The following is a 26,142-nucleotide window of genomic DNA, read 5'->3' as shown; positions in this document are numbered from 1 at the left end:
GTGACCTGGACTGTGTCACCAGAGTCTTCCTGCAGTGACAGCTGTGGCTGAACCTGCAGAAGATGTTTCCCTAAATGTGGGGTGAGAGCACTGTGGTTTGGTGTTGAGCAGGCGTCAGCACCTGCCCAGGGCAGAATGAGTCAGTTCCCAACTTCTTAAAAAAACCAACCCATCTCAAACCCCCTGGACTCTGAAAATGCCATGGGAGGTGAGGAGTGTGAGTGGCTGGCAGGGGAGGGCTGGGCAAGGCTCCTGTGGCAGGTAAGGCTGATCCTGCTCTGTGCCAGCTCATGGAGCTGCTGCTGGCCTGGGAATGTCCTGCTGCTATTCCTTGGCTTCCTTGGTGGCTCCTGGGCTCACAACAATGTTCTTGTCACTGGCCCAGCAGCTGGCCACGTGTTCTCAGCTGTCCTCTGCAAGGTTAACCCAAAAGGAGACTTTCCACCTCTCCCTCTTGTGAGGGATCTTCAAGTCTGTTCTCCTGTTCTTTTGTTTTCCAGCCATCCAAAGAAGAAGCAAATGAAGAAAAGACAGAAGATAATTTAACTACCTTGTTTCCTGGCCAAAAAAGAAGGATCTCTCATCTTGTCAAACAAGGAAATGTAAGTGCAGATTTAGAAGCAGATTAGTTTAGGTTGTTCCAAGTGAGGATTTTCTGTCCTGACCCTGGAAAAGGCTGCACTCCCAGGGCCAGGCAGCAGTGTGAGAGCTGTTTGTGCTGGAATCAGTCTATGGCAGTTTTATTTCCTCTCTTTCCAATTCCTCAAAAATCTCCCATATGTAGGATCTGTTAAAAGTGGCAGCAAAACAATAAACCTTCCTAAAAGCAAGGGTAGGCTGGGAAGAGTGAGTGGATTGTGCTCTTGGAAATCCTTTGGGATAGGTTGGGGTGTTCATTTTTCTCCAGTATTGCTTAATTTAGAGATTTCAATAAAATTTAACTGGACACAAGGTCACTCTGTATCTGCTGGTATTTTTCTGTGCCTTGTGGATCTAAAAGATACTGCAGGAATTTGGTCAGATGTTTAAAACCATTACCTTACATCTGCTCTGAATCAGCCAAGATCTCAGCAGTATTAGTTTGGATACTCTTCTTTCCCAATTGTACAAATACAGAGGAGAAAAATTAAAACAAAACAAAACAAAAAAAAAAGCAAAGAAGCAAGAAATTATGATTTTTTTCATTTCTTTCTCCCTGGGATTTTAATTCATGTTTTCTCTGAGGGTTTAATGTGTTTCCCTCCAGGTGCTGATCACAGATTAGTTTTATGTTGCAGCAGGATAAGAGTGGAGGCTTGTGCACTAATTTGAGCTGGGTAGTCCAAATTAATTGTTCTGCCTTTCCTCTCTGCCTAGGAAGGATTTTTTTGCCTTTAATAATTTGAAGCCCTGGAGTCAATACAATGGGTTTTATTTAACTGCATATCTCCAGCCAGTTCATGTGGTTTGATAAGGGCTCTTTCTTCCAAAGTGAGGAGATAAGAGACTGAAGCAAATGGCTTGGAAATTCATTAACTCAAATATTTATTGCAAAGAGGCACCTTTTAGACATGTACAAACCTTTAAATATATTTTCTTAATGTGACAGCTGATCCCAAAATGCTTTCCAAAGATGGGAGCACAGGCTTTGCTTGGGCAAACAGAGCTGCTGTGGTGTGCTCATCTGCCAGGGCAGCTCCAGGAGCTGCCTTCCCTGCAGTATCTCAGCTCAGAGCACCTCCCAGCTCTGCCCAGGAGGTGCTGTAACACCTCAGCTGCCACTTTTCACCTCAGAATGTGCTTTGCTGTGTCCCTCCAAGTGGAATATTTGCTCAGTCTTGCTCATGATTTATGGCTCAGGGACTGAGCAGGAGAAGGGGAGGGAGCTGAGTTCAGGGTTGGTTGCCAGGGGAAATGGAGGCCAGAGGAATTGCAGGTGAGGCAGAAAATGAGTGGCCTGTGCTGCTTGGAAGTCTGTAATTATAATTTAATGTCTGACTGCACCCAGTTTGGTATCCAGAAGCTGCTGTCAGCATCAGAGGCTGGGAATGCAGGAGGTGCCAGCTTGCCCCCAGGTGTTACACTGGGCCACCCTCCTCCAAGGAGATTCCAGGAGGGAAGGCCTGTTCCTCACATTTCAAAGCTGTTAAGTAGAGGGAGAAGTTTGTACTTCTGCTGCTTCTCTTACACTTCTGCTGCTAGGAAACTTCTCTCTTTGCTGACATAATTTCTGGCACTTTTCCTGCAAACCTAAATTTGGCAATCAAAGGAAGCTTGTGTGGAACCTGTTTGTGCTGTAGCAGCCAAGGCACTAAGGTGCCTCCAGAAGTGGGCAGGGACAGAGCCTGTTTGAAATTCAGAAAATCAGTTTATGTAATGCTCTGATCCCATAAATACTTCTCTGTGAGGCTTTTAAGCAGTTCCAGGGCTGCAGAGAGGTGGGAGCTGCTGTGGTGCAGAGGTGGATGCAGGTGTCCTCAGGGAGGGAGCAGTGGAGCTCAGTGTCCTGTGGCAAGGAGGAGTGGGGAGTTGGTGTCACTTTTTTATTGCAGTAGAAGGTAAAGTAGGCAGCACAGGGCTAGGTCTGTGTGCTAGGGCAAGGCTGAGGGTGTTGATAGAGCCCAGGACTGGACTGGGCACAGCCGTGAGGAGCATCATGCCACTAAAAGCAGCTCATGAATAGCACCTGCCCATTGAGGAACGTGCCAGTGAGCTGGGAGACCTTCCCAGAGCATGAATCACTAATGCCATGTTTGTTGAAGGATGACTCTTAATTATTTCATTCTGGAAGACACTTGGGATCTTGTCCTCTCCAAACCCTGTACTTGCTAACAGAGGGATTGAGGAGAAGAGACCTTTTGGGGTGAGTGGAAGGCAGGGGGTGTGGATGGAGCAGGGGAGCTGCTGGCCCTAAGTGCTGTTTGTCTGTGCAGGCAGAGGCCCCGAGCAAGCCGGTGGTGCGGCCCTACCGTCCCCCCACGGCCCAGGAGGTGTGTTACCAGAGGATCCAGCTGGCTCAGCAGCAGGCAGCACAGCTGGCTGGGGCTGTTCAAAAGACCTCTCTCTGTTTGCCAGGAGAAAAGAGGAGGATTGCTCACGTGCCAAATGCAGCCCTCACCGCAGCAGCCAAGCAAAGTAAGGCAGCGGTGGGATTTGGGGTCGCTGTCCTGTCCTCCCCCTGGTCAAAGGCTCTACCGTGTGTTTACATTTCTCCTGAGCACATGTGAAACTGTCAGGAGATGTGTAGGACTGGCCATGGCTTGAATCTCTGCTGAGAGTGTCCAGTGGAAGGTTTTTCCCTGAGAAATTCCACCCTGTTGTGAAAAGCAACAGGTCACACGGGTACAGCTGATGTGTCTAGCCCAGCTTCCCTCACTTCAGCCTCTCCTTTTTCTTCCTTGGGTTGTGTTTGCTCTTCATTCCCTCTTCCATTTAAGCCTGGAGGGGGCAGGAGCAGGAGGGAAGTGCTAATGAAGGCTCCTTGCTGTGCCTTTGTAGTGGAAGGACTCAGAGCTGACGTGTGGAGGGTCAGTGCCTCCAGCTGACAGAGTTACCTCTTTAAACTCTGCTGACTCAGTCACCCCAAAACAAACCCAAATGAGAGACGTTTCCTGGCAGAAGATTTCTTCATCCTTGCCTGCAAGGGGGTAAAATTGCCCAATTTGTGTCCCTTTGGAGACCTGGATTTGAGAAAATCACAGCTTGCAGTACTGGCCTTTGATAGTGAGTTCATTCTGGCAGCCTGGAGCCCAGTGGCAGGATTTGCACCTGAGTGTTTTGTGTTCCCTGCAGGCCTCGGGAGCAGTAAGGCGACTGTTGGTGGCAGGAGTGTCACACCTTCCAATGACTCTGAAGCCCCCACCCTTCCTCTGAAGCCTTGCACCTTGGCTGGGATGGCTTCCAAGACCACCAGCACCATCGTGCCCAAAAGAGTAGCACATGTTCCCTCCTTACAGGTAAGGGGAATTTGAATTCTTTCCTGTCATTCCCCAGAGAGGGTGGAATGTTTGATCCTGCTGTTCCAAACTTAGCACTCCCTGAGAGTGGTGTTTTGATTATGTTGATTGAGTGGGTTTGTTTCTTCCTGTGGTTTTCCTAGATAGCATTGTATAAAAAATTAAACACTCGAGGGGTAGGAGCTTAAAAAGGTAGAAATACTTAAATGCTGCTCTGATCTCTGTGAATATTGAGCACTTGTCTCCAATTTGAGCCTTCTCTTGTGCTGACTGGCCTGGGTGTGTTTGGGTCAGGGGCTTGGAACCTCCTGTGCTCAAAAGCCAGGGATGGATTCACGGCCTTCCCAGGCACTGTGGGCCACACTGGTGGTTATGAATAATGTGTGTGACCTAGATAGTCAAATGTGAGCACTGAACTTCATGCTGCTGCTGGTGTTTAAAGAAAAGACTGTTTTGTCTTTGTTAGTTGCTTTTGTTTTGTTTCTCTTTACCCTGTGAGATCTCTGCCCAGCCTTTGGGTACCTTTGTTATGAGTTCCTAAGCAAAGTGACAGGACCCAGGGAATGGCTCCCACTGCCAGAGGGCAGGGCTGGATGGGATCTTGGGCAGGAATTGTTCCCTGGGAGGGTGGCCCAGGCCCTGGCAGCTGGGGCTGCCCCTGGATCCCTGGCAGTGCCCAAGGCCAGGCTGGGCAGGGCTGGGAGCAGCCTGGGACAGTGGGAGGTGTCCCTGCCATGGCAGGAGGTGGAATGGGATGATTTTTAAAGCCCCTTCCCACCCAAACCATTCAGGGATTCTGTTAGGTCCCTCCTTTCCTGTTACTTGCTAAGACAAGTGAGAACAGGATTCTTCCTGGAGCAGCCTGGGGATGGCATGAGGAGCTGTTTGCTGGTGTGGATCACAGAAGTGATTAGTGCCAGGACTTGATTAAAGATCCCTTTATTGATGATGGTTTGTGTCAAGATCTGTCATAACTTGCTCTGATTATTTCTAGAAGAGTGAAAAGTAATTTGTTTCCTTTCCCACCCAAATTGCCACCATAGTAACGTAGAACTTGAAGCTGATTAAAATAAGAGAAATAACTGAAAGGATAAAATATTTAGCAGAGTTACAGAGGTGCTTAAAGGTATAATATTAGAGGTTGAGAATTTATATATTTAATGAAAAGACCAAATCCCCTTGAACAGGACATCAAGGTGAGAGTCTCCTGGGGAAAATGAGCACTTCTCCCATTGAGATAGGACCAGTTGCTCCCCTTGGAACAAGCTCACATCTTCCACAGAGCTGTTTTTGTTCCAGATTGCAGCAGATGGCTTGGTTTATGGATATCTCTTGGGTGGGATGGAGAACAACTGACAAAGCAGTTGGGTGTTTTAGAGATGAATGAATATTTTCCTCTCTGAAAAAGAGGCAAGTGTGCTGTGATGTGGGGGATAAACTGGTGTGAATTGGAAAGCTGCAGTGGTGGGTCATAGCTCAGTCCAACATGCAGCTTTTGAAGAACATGCCATTAAATTGAAGGGGTAAATCCTTTTAGGAACATCATGTTTGGCATTAAAAATGGAGGAAAACCCCCAATGCAGTCAATTTGCAGGAATGCCCCAAGAAGTGGGGATGGGATGAGTGACTGCCAGCCTGGCAGGAGAGGCCTCCTGTTCTCTCTTCAGAATCAGAGAACGAAACCTGTCTGTGGTGCCATAACTGGTGGTGTGTGTTCATGGCTCCAGTGGTGCTTGGTGCCATCCTAACCTTGGACCTGTCACTGGAAATGTCAGCATGCCCCGCTCTGGAATGCTGTGTGTGACTAATGCCACTGGAGTCCTTGGCTCCTGGTTGACTTCAGAGTGAAGTACAGCTGTTTTCTGAAGGACTTGGAGCACTCAAGGTGGTGAAGCCTCAAGTGGTATTTTTAGTACCAAAAGTGCTGCGTGTTACGTTTGGCTTTGGGCAGATTTTCAAAAAGGAAGTCACCCCATGATTAATAACAGGAAGTGGGAGAGCCTCAGAGCAACCTCCTGGAGCCTGACCAGCCTCTTTCTCTCTCTGTCTCACCTCCAGAGCACCACTTTACAGAGGCCTGTTATTCCCACAGAGTTTGGTGCTAAAGTCCCAACCAACATTCGTCAGAGGTATCTCAATCTCTTCATTGATGAGTGCCTGAAATTCTGCTCCTCCTCCCAGGAAGCCTTCGACAAGGTCTGTACAGATCCCTGCTTCTCAGGAATAATGGTTGCAGCAGGGAATGACATCCTCTGCCTCGGCCAAAACCTTCTAAAATGGTAGCAAATCCAGAAAACTGAATTGCATTTATGCCTGCAGAAACTTAAGGGTGGGACCTAGATGATCTTAAGGTCCCTTCCAAGCCAAACCATTCCCTGATTCCCTGAAGACTCCCCTATCCACAGCTGAGGAAACTGGCATTAAATATTACCAGACTGGGCAACAGCAAGTGTCATTGCAGTGGGGGCTTCCAGTAGGAAATCCCATCCTTCCCTTCATTTGGAAGGCTTGCCTGAGCCCTTTAATAACCCCAGGAGAGAATGCAGAGGAATGTGCATTGTGGTCAAAGAGCTTCTGCTCTTGTGCAGCCAGAAACACTTCCTGGAATCAAAGTGTTGAGCACAGGGAAGTGTTTGGGATAGATGTGTTTGGTTGGGAATTGGGTCCTTGCTGCTTCTGAAGGCTGCTAAGGAGACTTTTAAGGAACCTTCTAGCAGTAGGGACAGTGTAGTAGGATTTCCAGAAGCAGAGTGGGGAGAGTAATACATCTTCTTGGATGAGCTTGGTTCTTAGTTGGGTACGTGTGGGACATTGTGTGGTGTGTTCTGAAACAAAGCAGACACCACGAGGATTTCTTTTGTGGGATTCCACCTTCCCAAGGAGTCACCATTTGCCAAAGCTCCTTTCTTTACCAGTTAAGATCTTGCACTGCACCAAAGTGGGGAAAGCAGCCTTGCCCAGGCAGTTCCAAGAACAAGAATTACTTGATGAAAACATGGCAAGGTTAGATATTCCTGGGAGCAAGAGCAGCTCTGGAATACTTAAGCCAGGGTGGCAGCAGACTTTATACTGGTGGAAAGAGAAGGGATGATACCAATTTAAAATATGTTAAAGTTTGAAAAAAAATTTTTTTTGCTAAGCAGGGAAGTTTTATTAATCTCTTCAGGAAAGTTTCACATGAAAGTGCTTTTTCCAGCACTTTGTTTAAAATAAAATTACTTTTTTTTCCTCTTACTTACCTGAGCAAGTACATATTGGTGCCATATTCTGCTTTATTACTCAATTCCTTCTCAGGCAATTTTTTTTTTTTTTGTGGTCCTACTGATGCCTTGTGTTGGCTGAGCTAGAACAGAGAGTAGATGGAGCTAAAGAATGAAGCAGGGATTTATTAGGAGGCCTCAGTGGATCCACCTTGGGCAGCACAAGAGCCCAGCCAGGGCTGCACCCAAGATGAACCAAAATGGTCCCAAAATGGACACCAGGTCACAGGGTCTCTCACTGGGATCAGTTCTGCCCCATTTGCACCTTGCAGTTCATTGTCCCATTCCAGCCCCAGCCCATCCAGTCCCACCCTGCTTGTTTTTCTCTCTCCAGCCCACGGGGTTTGTGCTCTTGGGCTGAGATTTGGATCATTTGTCCTTGGTCCCCAGCTAGAGCAGGAATTGTTTTGTCTCCCTGCTCTGTGCACGGAGCTCACCATCCCCTGATGTGAGGCCCAGACCCAAACACTAAAGCAGCACAGAATGTGAGAAATAGAAAAGCTCAAACCTGAGGCATCACTTCTTGGAGTCTGTATTTAAGAACCAAACATTTCTTTTCTCCAGAAGCCATGGAAGTGTGGCTGCCCCATCCCTGGAAGTGTTCAAGGCTAGGTCAGATGGGGCTTGGAACAACCTGGGATAGTGGAAGGTGGAAAAAAGTGATCTTTGAGGTTCCTCCCTGTCAGAACCCAGGACATTCCTCTGGCTGCCCTGGAGGACTCGAGACCCTGGCAGGGGGCTCAGAGACCTTGGCACGGGGTCAAACACACCTGAGCCTTGGATTTTAGCCCATGGAAACAATTCCCAACTTTGTGTGAGGAGTTAAAAGCCACAAGGGTTTGAATAGAATGATAGTGAATTTGTCACAGGGTGAAAAAGTAGAATTTTGGGTTTTTAGAATGGGGGTTCAAGAGGCAAGATGGAGGAATCTGGGTGTGTCCTGTCCTTCTCCTTCTTCTTCTTGTCCTCCATCTTCTGCTGGGATGGTGACACTTCTGGTTTGGTTTAGAGTAGAGACAGAGTGTCTGACATAGGTGATAGGTATTGAAAATGATTGTAAATAAAGTACACGTAGTTCTTAATATAAAAAGATAACACTGCCCTGAGGATGGTCAGTGTGCCTCAGCCCGACCTGCTGGACAGATCTCAGCAGGTCAGACAGACAATGTGATAGATAACAGAGAATAAACAACCTTGAGAAGAGAGCCAAGGAATTCTGCCGCCTTCTTCCATCTTGGGGCTGGGAAAAAGAGACTTCTAACACCTCGGGGTTATCTCAACACCAGAGACCTTGTCACCTCCCAGCCCAAGCCATTCTGGGGCTCTGTGAGCAGTGGAAGGGAGTGTGTGGTGATGACTTGTGCTGTTCCCAGGCCCTGGCAGAGGAGAAGGTGGCCTACGAGCGCAGCACCAGTCGCAACATCTACCTGAACGTGGCTGTCAACACCCTGAAGAAGCTCCGCAGCCTCGTGCCCAACTCCCCAGCCAGCACCAACAGTAGGTACCTTGCAGCTGAACCGTTGGAGCCCTGCTGGGATTGCAGACCACACAGAGAAACTTGTTTCAAAAGCCAGAACCCATTTCTCAGCAGCATTATGCTGAAAGGCAAACAGCTCCAGTTTAGCTTTTTATAGCCTGGCAAGCCCTAATGGGCCTTCAAGAGGCAGGTCCTGCAATGCTTTGTTGGCTTTCTCAGCCTAAATGGAGATAATGCCACATGGGTGGGTTTTTTTTAGCACAAGTTCTTTCAAATGAAAAGCCCTGCTAATGGAGTAACTTTCACATGATGCCTTCAAAGTGATAGACTCGTCCATCACCACAGAAATCTGTTACACACATTAAGCTTCAAGAGAGAAACGAAGAGGGTTAAGACATTTCATTATTGGCTCTCGAGAGGGTACATTAAACAATCAATTTGTGCTGTTCTTGTGAATTTTTTTTTTCTTTGGTCTCTTCCCTTTTCTCCCCTCTGTCTTCATTACGTTCCTGGCCATTAGGCAGAGCAGCTGAACTTGGAGGCTGGCCTTTAGGAGAGGGCTGCCAGTTAATGATTAGTAAAAAGCCCCTCTCTGCCATTGTCTGATGTGTTGAGCATATTCTAGAGCTCTGAAGCTCCTTTCTGAAAGAAGCTGAAGGATCCTGCATGGGAGGTTGGTCTGCAGGGCCCCAGAATCAAAGCTGCTTCCTGGGGGTGGGTGATGCCCTCACACAGCACATGAAGGGGTCAAGTTGTTTCTGTGCTGGCTTCTCTCTTTTGGTCAGTTGGAGGGCTTGCTGTGCAGAGTGACCAGGGAGAGCTACAAGTTTCTAGCAGAACTGGAAAAGTGTCTTTGCTGCCCTTAAAATTGCTGTGGGCTGACTGTGAATGGGATACTTTCTGTGGTGCTGGAATGGAAATGCTGGGCCAGCATGTGGCATAAAGAATCCATTTCTGGAGCAAAACAAGAGTTAAAGAGAGTAAACACAGTCCTCCTCTTGCCCATGTGTAGTGTCCCAAACTAGGACTGAAGTCACCCACTGGGTACCTGATCTCTGTCCCCCTGTGCTGTTCCCTTCTCCTTGCAGAGACAAGTAACAAGAAGGTGGTGTCCCACGAGGCTGTGCTGGGAGGGAAGCTTGCTGCCAAGACCAGCTTCACTCTGAACCGCTCAGGGAGCCTGAGAGCCGAGGACCTGACAGGTCAGAGCCTGCTCCTGCTGGGCTGTCACTTGTGAGGGGGGAGCTGAGGTGTGACACAGACTGGGGGTGCAGGATCAGCCTGGTGCATTCACCTCGAGTTGTGGGGGCACTTTAGCCACCACACTGTCAGAAGGGTCCAAAGCTGGTGGAGAGTGCCCAAAGGAGGGACACGGAGCTGGGGAAGGGGCTGAGGAGCAGCTGAGGGCACTTGGCTCCTTCAGCTGGAGCACAGGAGACTGAGGGGAGGCTCCTGGGGGCTGCAGCTCCTCCCCAGGGGAGGCACAGGGGCAGGGGCTGAGCTCTGGGACAGGGACAGGAGGCCAGGAAGGGCTGGAGCTGGGCCAGGGCTTGGCATGGAGCTCAGGGCAAGGTTCTTCCCTGTGAGGGTGCTGGGCACTGCCCAGGCTCCCCAGGGAATGGTCCCAAGGCTGCCAGAGCTCCAGGAGCTCTCAGGGTGGGGTGTTGGGGTGGCTGTGCAGGGACAGGGGCTGGGATCAATGATCCCTGAGGGTCCCTTCCCACTCAGGATTTTATGACCTGGAGTGCTGGGATTTCTCTGTTCTCTGGCTGCATCACAGAGCTGCAGAGTCCCTTGGGGGATGGTGACACCACTGACCAGTGCCCTCCTTCTGTCCTCGCTGGGGCTCTGAGGTCACTGCTGCAGCCTGGCTGGCTTTGATGGAGCATCAATAACCATTCAGAGCTGCCTCTTGTGCTTTGGGCATTATTTTACTTCAACTTTCTTGCCCTGAAGCAGTTCTTTACAATGTGCCTGTCAGATTAAAAGGCAAACTTAAAAATCTCCATCTCTGCAGGGCTCAGTTTCACTTTCACCAATGTCACAGTAAGGTCGTATCGTAGCCAAAGGGTTGTGCCACGAGCATTTTTCATGTGGGCTCAAATCAGTTATGGATATTTTGGTTGCCAAGAGATGTAGGCAAATTGTGGAGGAGATCAGAGAAGAGCCTGGGAGGCCATGGAGCAGAAGGAATTGACATTGAGAAAGCTTGAAAGGGCCAATATAGCTCAGCTAAGCAACATCAAAGGGCACGCAGGAATATTGGAAGGGTTTAATGCAGCAGCCAAAGGAGATATTGAGCAGAGTGCAAGAAGTTATAATTATTCTGTGAAATGAAACAAGCAGCCTGAAATCAGTAGCAGGAAGAAACTTCTGATAATGAAGTTTTTGGGGAGCTGTGGGTGGCCTTTGAGGGGTATTTGAGGGCTGTGTTACCAGTTATCAGGTGTTGCATTTAAACATTAAAATTGGAGAAGTCTCCCATTTAGTGACAGGACCCAGGGAATGGCCTCCCACTGCCAGAGGGCAGGGCTGGATGGGATCTTGGGCAGGAATTGTTCCCTGGCAGGGTGGGCAGGCCCTGGCCCAGGGTGCCCAGAGCAGCTGGGGCTGCCCCTGGATCCCTGGCAGTGCCCAAGGCCAGGCTGGACAGGGCTGGGAGCAGCCTGGGACAGTGGGAGGTGTCCCTGCCATGGCAGGGGTGCAATGGGATGATCTCCAAGGTCCCTTCAGCCCAGATTGGGTAGGTTCTATCAGTAACAGCAAGGCTGAAGATGGCCTTTTGGAGGAATTCTGTTCCAGCTGTGCTTTCCAGACTTAATGCTCCTTGTTCAAGTAGTTTTAAAATCAACTTGTACAATAATGGCCAGATTTTAAAAATGACCACCCAACACCTATTCCCCTGTCCATCCTGAGCTGAACCATTAGAAACAAGTTCAGGATAGTGGGGGGAGTTCAATTTATGAAGGCAGGAGACTTGGTAAAGTCAGAAAACCAGGCAGTGCTCTGGTGCTGAGAGCTGAGCTCTGTGTTTGTGTGCAGGAGCTGCCCTGTACCGGCGCCTCAAGGAGTACCTGATGACTGAGGAGCAGCTCAAGGAGAATGGGTACCCAATGCCTCACCCTGAGAAGGCTGGACGTGCTGTGCTCTTCACTGCAGAGGAGAAGAAAGTGATTGACTGTAAGCTCTGCTGGCTCTTTCCTTCTGCAGGGTTTGCTGGACACAGCAGGAGCTGCCTCTTGGTCCTGCTGGGATGTGTGACTGCAGAGCTCTGCTGCTCTGGAGAGTTTCTCCAGCTTTCACATCCTGAGAATGCTATTTTTGACCCAGAGTTTATAGTCTGTGAGGCCGAGGGAGGTGTCTGATTTCTAATTTCCAGGTAACAAGTGACAGGATGAAAGGAAACGGCCTCAAGTCGCACCAGGGGAGGTTTAGATTGGATATGAGGGAAAATTTATTTGTGGAAAAGGTTGTGAAGCATTGAACAGGCTGCCCAGGGCAGTGGTGGAGTCATCACCCTGTAAATGTTGAAAAAATGTGGGGATGTGGCACCTGGGGACATGGTTTAGTGGTGACCATGGTGGTGGTGCTGATGGTTGGATTTTATCTTAAAGGTCTTTTCCACCCTCAGCAATTGCAGGATTCTGTGCTGCCAAAGAACAACAGTTGACCAGGTTGCAAAGAGGCTCCTGTTCTGCACTTGGTGACCCTCCCCTCTCCCAGGGGAAGGACTTTTTTCTGTCTCTGTCTGTGTGAGCTGCTGTTATTGTGGGATAAGGACTGACCCAGGGCCAGGCTGGCCTTGCAGTGGGTCCTGCTGTGCTGCTCTGGATTGCAGAGTTTTCTATTTGATCTCATGGCACTGCTGGGTCAAATAGTTCCCCAGAGCCCTTTGTGCAGCTGGACAAAATGATCATAAAATCACAAAATAGTTTGGATTGGAAGGGACTTTAAAGCCTATCTCGTTCCACCCCCTGGAACATCTTCCACCTGATGGGTGGTGAAAGGTTTGAATTGCTCCAACCCACATCCAACCTGGCCTTGGACCCACAGGTTGGGTCAACCCACAGGATGGGGTCTTCCTCTGAATTTTCTGAGCTCATGGCAAGATTTCTGCTCCTCAGCCCCTGCCTAAAGCAGGCTGTGCTGCAGCAGGGATAAAACCCAGATTGGTGATTTCTGTTGAGGTGCTTTGCCACGCTCCCCTGAGCATCTGTGTGGAGAGACCTCACTAAAGTGTGTTAAGTGCTCATCCATGTTAACACCTTGTGCCTACATTTGTCCTGTGGTTGCTGAAGCAACCTGGGCAAAAGCTCTCTTGCATTAACACTGTCAAGTGCTGTATTTGTGAGAGCCCTTTTTTCCCAGGAATCAGCCAGCTTCTTTATATGAACCTGAGCTCATGTTCCTGGTTTTGTTCCTGTAGTTTCATGCAGATGTTGCAGGATCTTTGATTTTCTCCTTCTTTAACTAAAGCTGTTGCTGCCACTGTGACCAGTTGTGCAGAACTAACAGCATTAATGCTCACACCAAAATGGAATTTTGGTGGAATCATGGAATTGCATGGAGATCAGAGGAATGATAGCTCCTTCCCAGTGGCTTTTTGCATCTCCCTTCCCCAAGTTTTGGGCAGTAAAAGCAGAGGTGGTAGGAGGGAGCAGTTGCAGACTCCCAGGCCCTGCCCTAAGTGCTCCTTCATCTAGCTGCTGGAAAATCCTGACAGAAAAGCTGTGCCCTAGAAGAGCTAAAATGTCATTTGGAAGTGACAAGGCACAGATCCCCTGGAAAACCAGGCTTCATTAGCTCTGGTGTCCAAAGAATGACTTATTTATCCTGTTCCTTAAAATAACTGTGTTAGACTCCAACATAATTTGCTGTGTGTGGAGAAACAATTCAACAAACCTTGATGGAGCTGGGGGGCAGCTTATGTGGACCAAAGCCACTGGAGAGTCTTTGTGTTTGCCTCTGGGAGGTGCTTGGGGGGGCAGATTTCAGAGGGATTGCTGTGCCTTTAGAGGGGTTTGCAACAACATTTGGAATCCTTTTTAACAGAAAACATCATTTAACAGTACTTGGGGCTGAGTGATGGTGATTTACTCTGCTTTGGCCAGGGGAAGGGTAGGAAGGGCTGCTTCCAGTGACCTGGCTGATGTTTCTCTCCTGTCCCCAAGCCTCGTGCAGGATCTGCTGTCGCTGTGGCACCGAGTACATGGTGTCAGCCTCGGGGAGCTGCATCCGCAGGGAGGAGTGCGTGCATCACTGGGGGCGGCTGCGCAAGCAGAGAGGTACAGCCCTGCCAGGGGGGTGCTGGCACTGCCTGGTCATGAAAAATCCCTCTGCCAGGAGTGCTTCTCCTGGGAAGCTGGGAAGCTTCAGCTTCTCCATGTTTTGCTCCTCTGGAATGGGATTTGGAGAATGTTTACCCAGTATGTGAATTGTTTTTAATTAATGGCCAATCACAGCCAGCTGTGTCAGGCTCTCTGAGCCTGTCACAAGTTTTTTATTATCATTCTTTGCTATCCTTCTGATGTCTCCTTTCTCTTTCTTTAGTGTAGGTTTAGTATATAATTTTCTTATAATAATATAATATAATATAATATAATATAATATAATATAATATAATATAATAATCAGCCTTCTAAGAACTTGGAGTCAATTCTCATATCTCACCTCATCCTGGGACCCACAACACCACCACAACAGTTAATAACCACAGGCTGGCCCTGCTGCCTGTGCTCCAGCCCCAAACACAGGCTCTTCCTCAGCTTTGAGCTTGATTTTGGGGCTTGTCATGCTCCCAGGTGGTGGCAGGTCTGTGCCTGTCACTGCAATGACCTCACAAAGAGCTGCTGGGCTTGGCTGTCCTCAGAATGTGGCACTGGGGCTGCAGCAGGGGGGGTTTCATCTTTGTTCAGAAAAGTGAAGGAGAAAACCTTCCTGTGCTTTTTGGAAAGAATCAGCCCTTTAAAAGGCTGACTGGGAGCACTAGAGGTCTGGCACTCCCAGGAGAGTTCACTGATCTTGGTTGAATTCATTTGCAGCAAGGCACTAACCTAGTTTGAGCTCTGCTCTGGTTTTCCATCAGAGCATCTGAATGGCTTCTGGAGTTTGTCTGGCTGAGTACCAGAGACTTAAACTCTTTAGATTGCTGCCTGTGCATCTGCAGTTATTTTCCCCCTGTGTTTGACACCTTATTGTCATGCTTATCCAGGGGATCTGCAGTGAAAGCTGAAGTTCAGGTCTCTTGTTAACAAGAGCCTTCTCCTTGACCCTTCATCTCTTTCTCTTTCAGTGCCAGGTGGGTGGGAAACTCACTACAGCTGCTGCTCGGGAGCTGTGGGGTCACCAGGCTGCCAGGTTGCTAAAGTAAGTGATGGAACAACACCTCTTTATTCTCAGTGACATTTGTGCTCTGCTCACAGTGGCAGTGGCTGGGAAATCCTTGTTTAAGCCTTTAGAAGAACAGTGGCTTCCCTTTAGGGGATAAAACAAGTGCAACTTTTTTTTTTTTTTTTTTTTTTTTTTTTTTTTTTTTTTTTTTTTTTTTTGCTCTGCAATGGTGGGAAAATCCAGTATTGCCACTCAGCTGTGTGAGTGAGCTGGGTTCATTTATCCTGGGCTGCCCAGCTCATCTACCTGAGGGGCACAGAAAAGCTCATGTTCTTCAGTGAATCACAGAAGGAATGAGAAATAAGGGATTTCCTTCTAAGGAGCAGTCTCAGGACCTTGGCAACAGTGTGCCAAACCCTTTTTCCCATCTTTTCCTTTCCAGATTCCCATTAAGGTAACTTTATCCTGGTGGACAAATCTTTTTCTGACATGTTTTCTGTTTGTTGCCTGTCCTTGGTTGTAAGGAGGGAAGGAACCTTCCCAATGAGCCTCTTGTAACTCCAGAATATCACAAAACTTCTTTTGAGGGAGCCCTGCACTAGAAAAAAGAATGAGGAAGCTTCTCAGGTGTGGAGTTGGATGGAGCAGAGCAGTGTCTGGGTACCTTTGCACAGGTGCTTTTTTCTTTCCCTTAGGCAGCAGGGGAGTTGTTGTGCCAGCCCAGCATCCCCAGTCTGTCCTGTGCCTGTCTCTCAGGCCTCTGGGCATGTTCCTGGTCATTTGTTTTAGTGGCATTTTTATATTTGGCAGTGCCACACAGGGCAGAACCAAAAGCTAGAGGTAGAAGGTAATTCTGGGCAAAATTCAAGGTTTGTTACAATTAATTTTTTTACACTATTAAAGCCTGCCCGGCACAGTTGGATTGGATGGGATCAGGTTATTACTTTTCTTTCTTTTCTACATGAATTTAGGATTTTTTGTTTTAAATCACTTTTCTGGGCACTCTGTGCCAGGGCCTGCCCACCCTCCCAGGGAACAATTCCTGCCCAAGATCCCATCCATCCCTGCCCTCTGGCAGTGGGAGCCATTCCCTGGGTCCTGTCCCTCCATCCCAGTATAAAAAGTCCCTCTCCCTCCTTTTTAGAAGCCCCCAGTTTTCACAGCACCCCTTGGCAGCTTCAGGGTTGAATCCACAGCCTGCTCAGCATCAGAGCACCCAGTGACATTTTGGGATCTTGGGGCATTGGGGAGCACAGAATCCTTCAGTTTTGAAGAAGGGCTTTGAAAGCAGAAAATATTTGTAATGAGACACCATTCTCAGGAACTGGAGCAGTAAAGCTGGTTAGAAAAGCTTGTGTGTGTCCAAGCACAGGGCTGGGAAATCCTTCCTTAAGCCTTTAGCAGAACAGTGGCTTCCCTTAAGGGGATAAAACAAGTGCAACTTAAATTGTTTTGCCCTGCAGTGGTGGGAAAATCCAGTATTTGCCCCTCAGCTGAGTGAGTGAGCTGGGTTTGCTGCAGTGAGGCAGGGAGGCAGGAGATGGCAGGAGGGAGCTGTGCTGCTCCAGGGAGCCTGCAGAGGCTGCTCTTTGTGCTTCCTCGGCTCTCAAAAACAGGAGCACCTTCCCTGCCCTCCTCCCAGCCAGGAAGAATTGGGCATTTTCAGGACAACAACTGATAGAGAAAAATGCCTAATGGTTTTTTTTTTTCACTTCACTGCTCAGTTCTGTTGTGTTACACAGGGAGAGAAGGGCTGAAGCTGCAAGGGAGAAGTGTTTGGTGTCTCCTGGCTGCTGAGCTGCTCTCCCCAGTCCCTCAGCAGAGCAGTTCCATGCCATGGGTGCAGAGTGGACAAGTGCAGCCCCTTGCACCAGGGAAGCAGTGATCCATGAGGCCTTTGAGCAGTGCTGGCTGTGGAATCTGGGAGAGATTGGCCTCAGTGTTGGTCCAGCTGCCTCATTAACTTCAAATGATGCAGTTCCTGTGCTCTGGCTGTACCTGCAGTAGTGACCTGTGCAGGAAAATATGCAAATCCTGCTTTGGTTTCCTCTCTGCCCACACATGGCAGCTTTACAAGAGCCTCAGTTCCTCCTCTCTCCAGCCTTTAATCCTGGGACAAACCAGAACAGTTTCATTCTTTGTAGGGTGAGACCTTTGGGAAGCTCTGTCCTGTGCTGGGCACTGCTGAGGCCCCACCTCAATTCCTGGGGTCAGTTTGGACTCCTCATTACAAGAAGGACATTGTCCGGGGGAGGGAACAGAGCTGGAGAAGGTCTGGAGCACCAGGAGAGGCTGAGGGAGCTGGGAAGGGGCTCAGCCTGGAGCAAAGGAGGCTCAGGGGGGACCTTGTGGCTCTGCACAGCTCCTGACAGGAGGGGACAGCCAGGAGTTGGGCTCTGCTCCAGAGAACAGGGACAGGAGGAGAGGGAATGGCCTCAGGCTGGGCCAGGGGAGGTTTAGGTTGGATACTGGGGAAATTTCTTCACTGAAAAGTTTGTAAAGCATTGGACAGGGCTGCCCAGGGCAGTGGTGGAGTCACCATCCCTGGGAGTGTTCAGGAAGTATGTGGGTGTGGCACTTGGGGACGTGGTTTAGTGGTGACCTTGGTGGGGCTGCTGGGTTGACTTGATGATCCTGGGAGTCCTTTCCAGCCCTAAGGATTCAGTGATCCCATGGTTTTGGGCATGGCAAAGGAGGCTGTGCCCAGGTTGCTGTGGTTGTGCACAAATACATGGAGATTTAGGGACAGACAAAACTTAAACACAACAAAAAGCCCCACTGGGGAATAAGGGAGGGAGAGCATCACCTCTGGGTGTGGTGCAGGTTGGCTTTACCTAGAACCATGTCAGCAGGCAAAGGGCAGTCCCAGCTCTGCCTTGCCCTCTGTGACCTGTTCCTGCTTCCCCTTTAAACTTCCTCCAGCTCAGAACCCCTGCTTGCCAGGAAGGTTTCAGGAGAACCAGTGGGATCTGAGCTGAGGAGGAGTGTGGGAGTACCTGTGTTGCAACAGCAGCTCAGTCATGCACTGGCTAAAACCACTTGTGAAATCACTCCCTGAGTTTTCCTGCTGGATCTTGTTGACCCTGGGGCTTAGCTGGGAACAATGCAGAGTGCTTGGAAATGCCCTGTGTTGCCTCAAGTGCTGGTGGGCTGGAGCTCCTGTGGGTGTGGCTGGCTGGGTGTGGAGTGCAGTGTGTGGATGCACACCTTGCTCTGGAGCTGGCTGGCTGCTCGTGCTCACACAGGGACGTCTGGGCTTAGGATCCTGCACCTGGCCTTGTCTTGGCCACAGGAACCAGGAGCTGAAGTTACAGCAGAGTTAGGCCTCAGTGTGACCCTTCCTGACAAATTCTCCTCCAGACTGAAAGCTCCTTCTCCCCAGACACGTGATGTCCTGCTCCTCCAGAACGATGCCACCAGCCCTGATGTGCCACTGGTGTGTTTGCTGTGGTTGTGAACTTCTCAAAACTTATTCCTCTTTAAGAAATTATTAAAACCCAGGTGGAGGTTTGTTGGAGTGGGCTCTTTGGCTTCTTGTTCCTATGCTCACCAGCTGTCCCTGTCTTTTCCTTTCAGCAACACGTGCATGATGGGCGCAAGGAGAGCCTGGATGGTTTTGTGAAGACTTTTGAGAAGCTGCCCACAACTGATGGCTACCCTGGGATCTATGCCTTAGACTGTGAAATGGTGGGTCTAGAGCCAAAACAAAGCTTTTTGGGGCTGCCTGAGGTGTGACACAAGTGGCTGAAGGGGAGCTGTTTGCTGACCTGATTCTCTCTGTTCTGAATATTGCTGCTGGAGGTGTAAATGAGCTCTTATTGATTGCTGTGTTTGGCTTGAGGGCTGTGCAGCCCTGGCAGGCTCTGACTGGCCCACGCTGGGCAGTGCTGCTGCCTGGCCTTGCTGCACCAGATGTGCTGCATTTTGGGAGTTGCAGCCCTTGGGTGAAGGGCTCCACAGATCCCACACTGGTTGGCCTGTGCCTCTCATCACATCTGCCGTGTTCTTGCAGTGCTACACTAAGCAAGGACTGGAGCTGACAAGAGTAACTGTGATCAACTCAGAGCTGAAAGTGGTGTATGATACCTTTGTCAAGCCAGACTCCAAGGTGGTGGATTACAACACCAGGTGAGGATGGTCTTCCTTGGGACAGAGCTTTGTGCTCTCTCAGGAACTTGGCGTGGCTGGCAGCACTTGTTGAAACTCCAGTGGCCACCACTCCCTAAGGGCTGAGAGGCTTTGGGCCTTGAGGTGTTTCTACAAGTGAAGGACCCCCACCTGTGTGCTGTTGCTCTGCAGGTTCTCAGGTGTGACAGAGGAGGACCTGGAGAACACGAGCATCACCCTGCGGGATGTCCAAGCCGTCCTACTGAACATGTTCAGTGCAGACACCATTCTGATAGGGCACAGCTTGGAAAGCGACTTATTTGCACTAAAGGTAACTTGGGCTCTGCCTTCACATCTCCCTGGGGTGCTTTCCCACCCTGGGGGTGGTAGGTGGAATTCAGGAACTGTTTATTTCCAAGGACCAGTGGGGTGGTCTCACCTCAAGTCCTGTGTGCAGTTTTGGGCACCACAATATAAAAAAGCCATGCACCCTTTAGAGAGTGTTCAGAGGAGCTGTCAGGATGGGGAAGGGTCTGGAGGGGCCTCATGAGGAGCAGCTGAGGGCACTTGGCTCCTTCAGCTGGAGCACAGGAGACTGAGGGAGGCTCCTGGGGGCTGCAGCTCCTCCCCAGGGGAGGCACAGGGGCAGGGGCTGAGCTCTGGGACAGGGACAGGAGGCCAGGAAGGGCTGGAGCTGGGCCAGGGCTTGGCATGGAGCTCAGGGCAAGGTTCTTCCCCCCAAGGGTGCTGGGCACTGCCCAGGCTCCCCAGGGAATGGTCCCAAGGCTGCCAGAGCTCCAGGAGCTCTCAGGGTGGGGTGTTGGGGTGGCTGTGCAGGGACAGGGGCTGATGATCCCTGTGGGTCCCTTCCAGCTCAGGATATTCCATGGTTCCATTGTTTGTCGAGTCTCTGAGCCTGTGTGAAGCTGGTTTCGGTGGAAGTGCAGAGGAGTGGGGTCATGTGTGTCACTCATGGTGTCACCTGAACTCTTAGTGGCTGCTGCCCAGGGTGACAGAGCTGGACAGGGCTCTGAGCAGCCTGGTCTAGTGGCAGGTGGAACAAGATGGTCTCTAAGGTCTCTCCCAGCCCAAACCATTCCATGATTCTATGACTGATCCCAAATCATTTGCCTCTCACCGCTGCCTGATCTGTTCTCTGCTGTGTGCCAGCTTTACTAGGAATTGTGGTGTCACTTTGATGAAGTTACTTTGACCTTTTACCTGTCATGTTTCCTGCCTGGCCCTCATCAGCCTGGTGTGCCCATCCCTCAGCCAGCTCTGCTGTCCTGCCAGGGTGTGTGTCCTGCACTGAGGCCCCAGGGGTTTGTCCTGGGTCACCAGGAGTGTGTGGCAGGCAGGAGCCAAGTCTTTGTGCTCACATGCCAGAACTTCCCTCAGCCATTCTTTGTCCCACAGCTCTCCTGCTGAAACCTCTGTGGCTGCCAGCTCCCAGGGCTGGGTTGGAAGCAGGAGCTTTTAATGCTTGTAAAACACTTTACCTCTCCATGGCACCCTTTATCCCAGCCTTGGAGAGGCTTCATCATAATCAGAAAGACATTATTTCCAGTTAGATCAGCTCAAGATGACTGCCTTGGCCTCTTAGAGGCTTGATTTTCTCTTAGCACCACAGCTGCTGCCAAGAGGAGGAGCCCAGAGCAGTGTGGGGTGTCACAGCAGAATGGCCCAGGGCTGTGCCACTAAAGCCATATCTCACTAATGGCTGTGGCAACTTCCAAGTGCTGATGGCATTTCAAGTTTTATTTAAAGCTTTATTATCCTGTTTCCTCACTCTTCCTGATCTACATAAGTAATTACCAGTGTGTCTGGGAGGGTGCCAGGGCTGAGTGCAGTCCAGGGGAGATTATCCATAACATTGGCAGTTTTATATTCTGAAGAGTGGAGCAGGTTGTTCCTGTTAAAGTGCAGTTGTGGAGCTGTTACTGATGGAGTTGTGGGTTGTCCTGCAAAATGAGCTGGTGCCTGGAGGCAGAGAGGAGAGGGGATTATCAGGGTCCTGTTGGAGTCATCTGTGTTGGGACAGGACACAGGTTTATCTCTTAGGCCCTGCCCTTCACTCCTGTGCTCAGGATGTGGGATTGTCTTCACCCACATTCCTTCAGCTCCCACTGAATGCAGCTTATGACAGCAGAGAATTCATCTTGTCTCAGCCCAGGAGGAAGAAATGAGTGTTAAAAAAAGCCAGCCTGCCATGTGATTATGGACTTTATCAGGTGGGGCCTTTTGGCTGTCCCCAGCCCCCTTGGTGCAGGGCAGGGAGCACTTTGACCTGTTCAGCATCCTCAGTTCCTCCAGCATGGTGACAAAATCATAGCTGGGCTGTTGGATGAGAGGGCTGGAGCCCCTCTGCTCTGGAGCCAGGCTGGGAGAGCTGGGGGTGCTCCCCTGGACAAGAGAAGGCTCCAGGGAGAGCTCAGAGCCCCTGGCAGGGCCTGAAGGGACTCCAGAAGAGCTGGAGAGGGACTGGGGACAAGGCCTGGAGGGACAGGACCCAGGGAATGGCTCCCACTGCCAGAGGGCAGGGCTGGATGGGATCTTGGGCAGGAATTGTTCCCTGGGAGGGTGGGCAGGCCCTGGCCCAGGGTGCCCAGAGCAGCTGAGGCTGCCCCTGGATCCCTGGCAGTGCCCAAGGCCAGGCTGGACATTGGGGCTGGGAGCAGCCTGGGACAGTGGGAGGTGTCCCTGCCATGGCACTGGATGGAGTAGAGGCCCTTTAAAAAGTCCCAACTCAAAACACTCTCTGCTATGATTCAGTGATAGAATTTCCTTGTCCCATTCCACCCTTGCTGAGCTGGTGCTGGTTAAAAACTTCCTGTTGAGTCACTGCTGGTGGATGGGAGGATTTAGGGTTGGTTTGCACCCTAAAGGCCAGGTCTACTCTGTAGCAGCAGTGGGATGTACATCCTGCTTTGTCATGTGTGTACATCCTGCCCACTTCTGTCCCCATCCTAGAATCCCAGAATGGTTTGGTTGGAAGGCACCACAAGGTTTATCCAGTTCCAGTGCTCTGCCATGGGCAGGAGTGCCCCTCACCAGACTGAGAAGCAGCTGAAAGGTTGCTACAACTCCCACGGGGGCTGTTGGGCAGTCAGCTGGTTCTTCAATGTAGTTTTTAATTGGGAAAGACTCCAGAGCTATTCCAGCTTCTCCAGGCTGGGGGTTAAGGGTTGGCCTGTCCTGCTGGAGTTACACAAACTGGATCAGCCCCAATCTCTGCTGAGATTCAGGAAACCCCCTGAATGTGAGGTTCCAGGGCTGTGGGGCTGGCACAGCAGTGGGAATGCTGTGTGCCCACACCCTGCAAGTGTGCCCACATGCAGCCAGAGCCTCCTGCCAGACTGGTTGGGTGGGAAGCTGCCGAGAGTGCTGCACGGAGCCCGGAGCTGACCAGAAGGTTCCTGCAGCACGGCTGATCCCAAGGAGTGCCTGTCCCTGTGGGAGTGGGGAAATAACCCTGTTCCTCTGCTCCTCCCCAGCTGATCCATGGCACTGTGGTGGACACAGCCATCGTGTTCCCCCACCGCCTGGGGCTGCCCTACAAGCGGGCCCTGCGCACGCTGATGGCCGACTACCTCAAACGCATCATCCAGGACAACGGTGAGAGCTCGGAGGGACCCCACGGCCTCCTGGCTGGGCTCTCCTCAGCCCCCCCTTCCTCTGCTCTCCCCAGTCCTCCTGCTCCTGGTGTTCTCTGCCCTGCATGTGTGTGGTAGCTGGGAATGTGCTGGCGTAAGAAGCCTCAGCCACAGCTCGTTTCAGTGTGAGCCCTGCTCCGAGGGCAGAGCTCTCCCTGCTCCCCTCCCTGTGCTGAGTGGGACAGAGGAAGTGCTGTGGAAAGGCTGAGGGTGGCTCTGCCAAGGCCAAGTCCTGCCCTCCCTTCTCTCTCTGGCCAGCTTGGCTGGACCCTCCTGCTGGAAGTGGGGCCTGTTCCCTTCCATCTTCCCTGAGCACATTGTAAACACTGCTGGGGAAGCTCCCAGCTGTTCCATGGCTGATGGTGTCAGGCTCAAGCCCAGCACAAAGTGTGCGTTTAGTGGAAAAAAATACATGTTTAATGTTGGGAGTGTTCAGCCTGGAGAAGAGAAGGCTTTGGGGACTCCTTAAAGCTACTTCCAGGGCTTAAAGGGATTCTAGGAGAGCTGGAGAGGGACTGGGGACAAGGCCTGGAGGGACAGAACCCAGGGAATGGCTCCCACTGCCCGAGGGCAGGGCTGGATGGGATCTTGGGCAGGAATTGTTCCCTGGGAGGGTGGGCAGGCCCTGGCCCAGGGTGCCCAGAGCAGCTGGGGCTGCCCCTGGATCCCTGGCAGTGCCCAAGGCCAGGCTGGACAGGGCTGGGAGCAGCCTGGGACAGTGGGAGGTGTCCCTGCCATGGCAGGGGTGGAATGGGATGAGCTTGAACAAACCATAAACCACAAACCATTCTGGGATTCTCTGGAATTCTTTAAATCCCCAGCTGTGGCTCAGGGTGCTCCCAGGTGTGGCTGTGGCTGCAGGGGCCAGGGAGGAGCTGGCTCTGCCTGGGGAGCTCCCTGAGCTGAGCTGAGCAGGCAGAGGGGTCAGTGGCACTGTGTTTGTGTCCCCAGTGGAAGGACATGACTCCAGTGAGGATGCCAGAGCCTGCATGGAGCTGATGGTGTGGAAGATCAGAGAGGATGCGAAGGTGAAGCGATGACCTCGTGTGGTGTCTCTGCTGTTCTCCTGCACCTCTGTGAAGAAGCAGTGCAATAAATGCCCACAGCCACTCTGTCCCCCCATGCCAGCAGCATGTTCCTGCTCCCCACCATCCCAGCAGGACTCCTGGACTCACACCTGCAGTCCCCCTGCCCAGGTGCTGGCTCTTGGATCCCCAGGGTCCACCTGAGGGATTCTCAGTGGTCCATGCTCTGCCTTTTGGGCCTGGCAAGGTGGTTTTGAGTAGCACAACCAGAACTTCTTGGTTCCTAGGAGAAGTTTGTTAGAGGTAGGTTGGAGATGTGCAGAAGGATCTTTCTGGTTCAGTTAAAGGTAGATTGTTTACTTTTTTTTTTTTTCCCTCCAAATGTAACTTAAATTGCCTCTGTACTCCAAAGCAGTGTTTGGAGAGGGGGGAGTTGGAAGAAGTTTGGGCAGGAAGCTGTGAGTGCATTGTGTAGCTGGAGTGGGAAGCAAGAGCTGAGGATCGAGCACTTGGGAAGAGATCTTGGTGCAATCCCACTGTGGAGCTGCAGAAGAGGGAGGCTGGCTCTGAGGGAAAGGAATGAGGTGGGATCTGGGAATTGCCACCTGCTGTGCCCCAGGTGATCTCCTTGCTAAGGGCTGGCTGGCACCTGGTTCTGCAAAGGGGGAAACCACCAGTGTCCCACCTTGCCCAGACCTCAGGGAGCCACGAGGCAGGACAGGGACAAACAGCTCCCAGAGCCAGGGAGAGCCTGCATCCCATCACTGCAGGGTGGGACAAGGGTCCTTCCCTGCCCCTCAGCTTCCAGCTGGGCCCCAGTGAGCTTGTGTTCAGGGAACAAGGTTTTTGGGGGTGCAGGGAAGGTTGCACCTAAGGGTGGCCTCAGCAGAGTGCAGGACTCCCCACCAGGCTGGCCCTGCTGCAGGGACTTGGTCCAGGCAAAAGCAATAGGGGAAAGTCCTTCATTTCACCTCACTGACATGTTGGGAGTTCTGCAGAGAGCAAAGGACCCAGCTGTGTGTCTGGCACCTGGGCTAGAGCAGCTGCTGGGTGTGACTGTCACTGGGGTGAGTGGGTGGCACTGGTGGGTCCCTCTTCCAGCCCCTGCTGCTGTCTGGGGACAGCAGAGCTGAGAGGAACAATCCCCATGGACCCCATGTCTCTCCGCTGGGCTCAGGGAGCACCTTCCCCCCAGAGCAGTGACCCCTCCCTGGCAGCACTGGAATTGTGTCCCTTGGTGGCTGCTGTGTCCCTGTGTCCCTGTGTCCCTGGCTCTGTCAGTCTGGGGGCAGAGGAGCTGCTGGGCTTTGGTTCCTGTCAGAGTCAGGTCCTGCTCACTCCTTTGTGCCCCTGCTGGGCTCAGGGTTTGGGGACAGCTGCGTGTCCCCTGCATGTCCTGCTGAGCTGGCCCAGCCCATGGGCAGGAGCCTGGGCTGGCTGTGGTCCAGGACAGGGATGTCCTGCTCCAGCCCCACACTAGGCCTGGTGGACTCTCCCCATCCCACTGCTGCCCTTGGAGGCAGGGAGGTGACTTCTCTGCCAGGCTCTGCAGGAGCAGTGGGGCTGTACAGACTCCTGCTGCTGCTGAGCCCATCTGTGTTTCCTCTGGCTGCCAGTTCCTTACCCCAGGTTTTGGGGATGCAGCTCCCCCAGTGCTCCACATCCAGCTCTGCTCCTTCCCTGCCTTGGGGCTTCCACCCCAAGCAGCCTTGGGACACCTTGGGCTGTCCCTGTGTCCCACTGCCTGCAGGGAACAGTGCTGCTCCTGCCCAGGCTGGGGGAGACAGTTCAGTGCCTCCCAGCTGGGGAGGGAAAGTTTGTTCCTGTTTCTGCCGCTTTGCCATGTTTATCCCCCGTTTATCTTCACCCCTGGCTGCAGGGATGGAATGTCCCTGGAGCAGCCAGGCCTCAGATCTGGCTCTTGCCTCTTGCCTGTTCCTCAGCAGGCAGCTCCTGCTTCCCAGCCTCCTCCTTCCCTGGGACAGCCATGGGCACAGTGTGCTGTGTGCTGCTCTGCAGCTCTTGGCTCCATCACCCTCCTGGGGCCGGGGCAGGCAGGGGTTCCTCCAGGCAGGATCCTGCCAGCCCGTGGACCTCCATCATTTCCCCTTCCTTTCCCCATGGTCAGGCTGAACTGAGGCTTGTGGGGTGGGGGTGTGGGGGTTGCTGTGTCAAGGGATGTCCCTGGGAGTGTGGAACCATATCCAGCCACACCATGGGTGTGCTCAGAGCCAGTCCTGGCCCAGGGCTGCCATCACCTCCCCAGGCACCAGAGGTTTGGTTGGGTTGTACAGAACGATTGTAACCTGTAACTTTTTGTAATTGTTTTTAATAAAAGAGTGTTGACTAGATGCA

General features: G+C 51.4%; 1 protein-coding gene across 4 annotated transcripts in view; it reads left to right on the top strand.

Annotated features, from left to right (window-relative positions):
* Positions 1–26,142, top strand: part of REXO1 (RNA exonuclease 1 homolog) — a 47,068-nt gene extending 20,926 nt beyond the window's left edge. For all 4 annotated transcript variants that reach the window (XM_059870227.1, XM_059870230.1, XM_059870228.1 and 1 more), the window contains exons 3-16: positions 501–602; positions 2,913–3,114; positions 3,772–3,935; positions 5,994–6,131; positions 8,569–8,692; positions 9,761–9,874; positions 11,715–11,852; positions 13,844–13,957; positions 14,965–15,038; positions 18,579–18,689; positions 19,015–19,130; positions 19,302–19,440; positions 22,604–22,724; positions 23,714–26,142. In XM_059870227.1, coding sequence (XP_059726210.1) covers positions 501–602; positions 2,913–3,114; positions 3,772–3,935; positions 5,994–6,131; positions 8,569–8,692; positions 9,761–9,874; positions 11,715–11,852; positions 13,844–13,957; positions 14,965–15,038; positions 18,579–18,689; positions 19,015–19,130; positions 19,302–19,440; positions 22,604–22,724; positions 23,714–23,802 — 1,746 coding nt within the window. In that variant the 3' untranslated portion in view covers positions 23,803–26,142. The remainder of the gene's footprint in view (positions 1–500; positions 603–2,912; positions 3,115–3,771; positions 3,936–5,993; positions 6,132–8,568; positions 8,693–9,760; positions 9,875–11,714; positions 11,853–13,843; positions 13,958–14,964; positions 15,039–18,578; positions 18,690–19,014; positions 19,131–19,301; positions 19,441–22,603; positions 22,725–23,713) is intronic.

This window comes from Haemorhous mexicanus, chromosome 29 (genome assembly GCF_027477595.1).
Source record: "Haemorhous mexicanus isolate bHaeMex1 chromosome 29, bHaeMex1.pri, whole genome shotgun sequence".
NCBI classification, from domain to species: domain Eukaryota; kingdom Metazoa; phylum Chordata; class Aves; order Passeriformes; family Fringillidae; genus Haemorhous; species Haemorhous mexicanus.
Note: the sequence above shows the minus strand (reverse complement) of the source record. Positions and strands in the feature narration are given on the sequence as shown.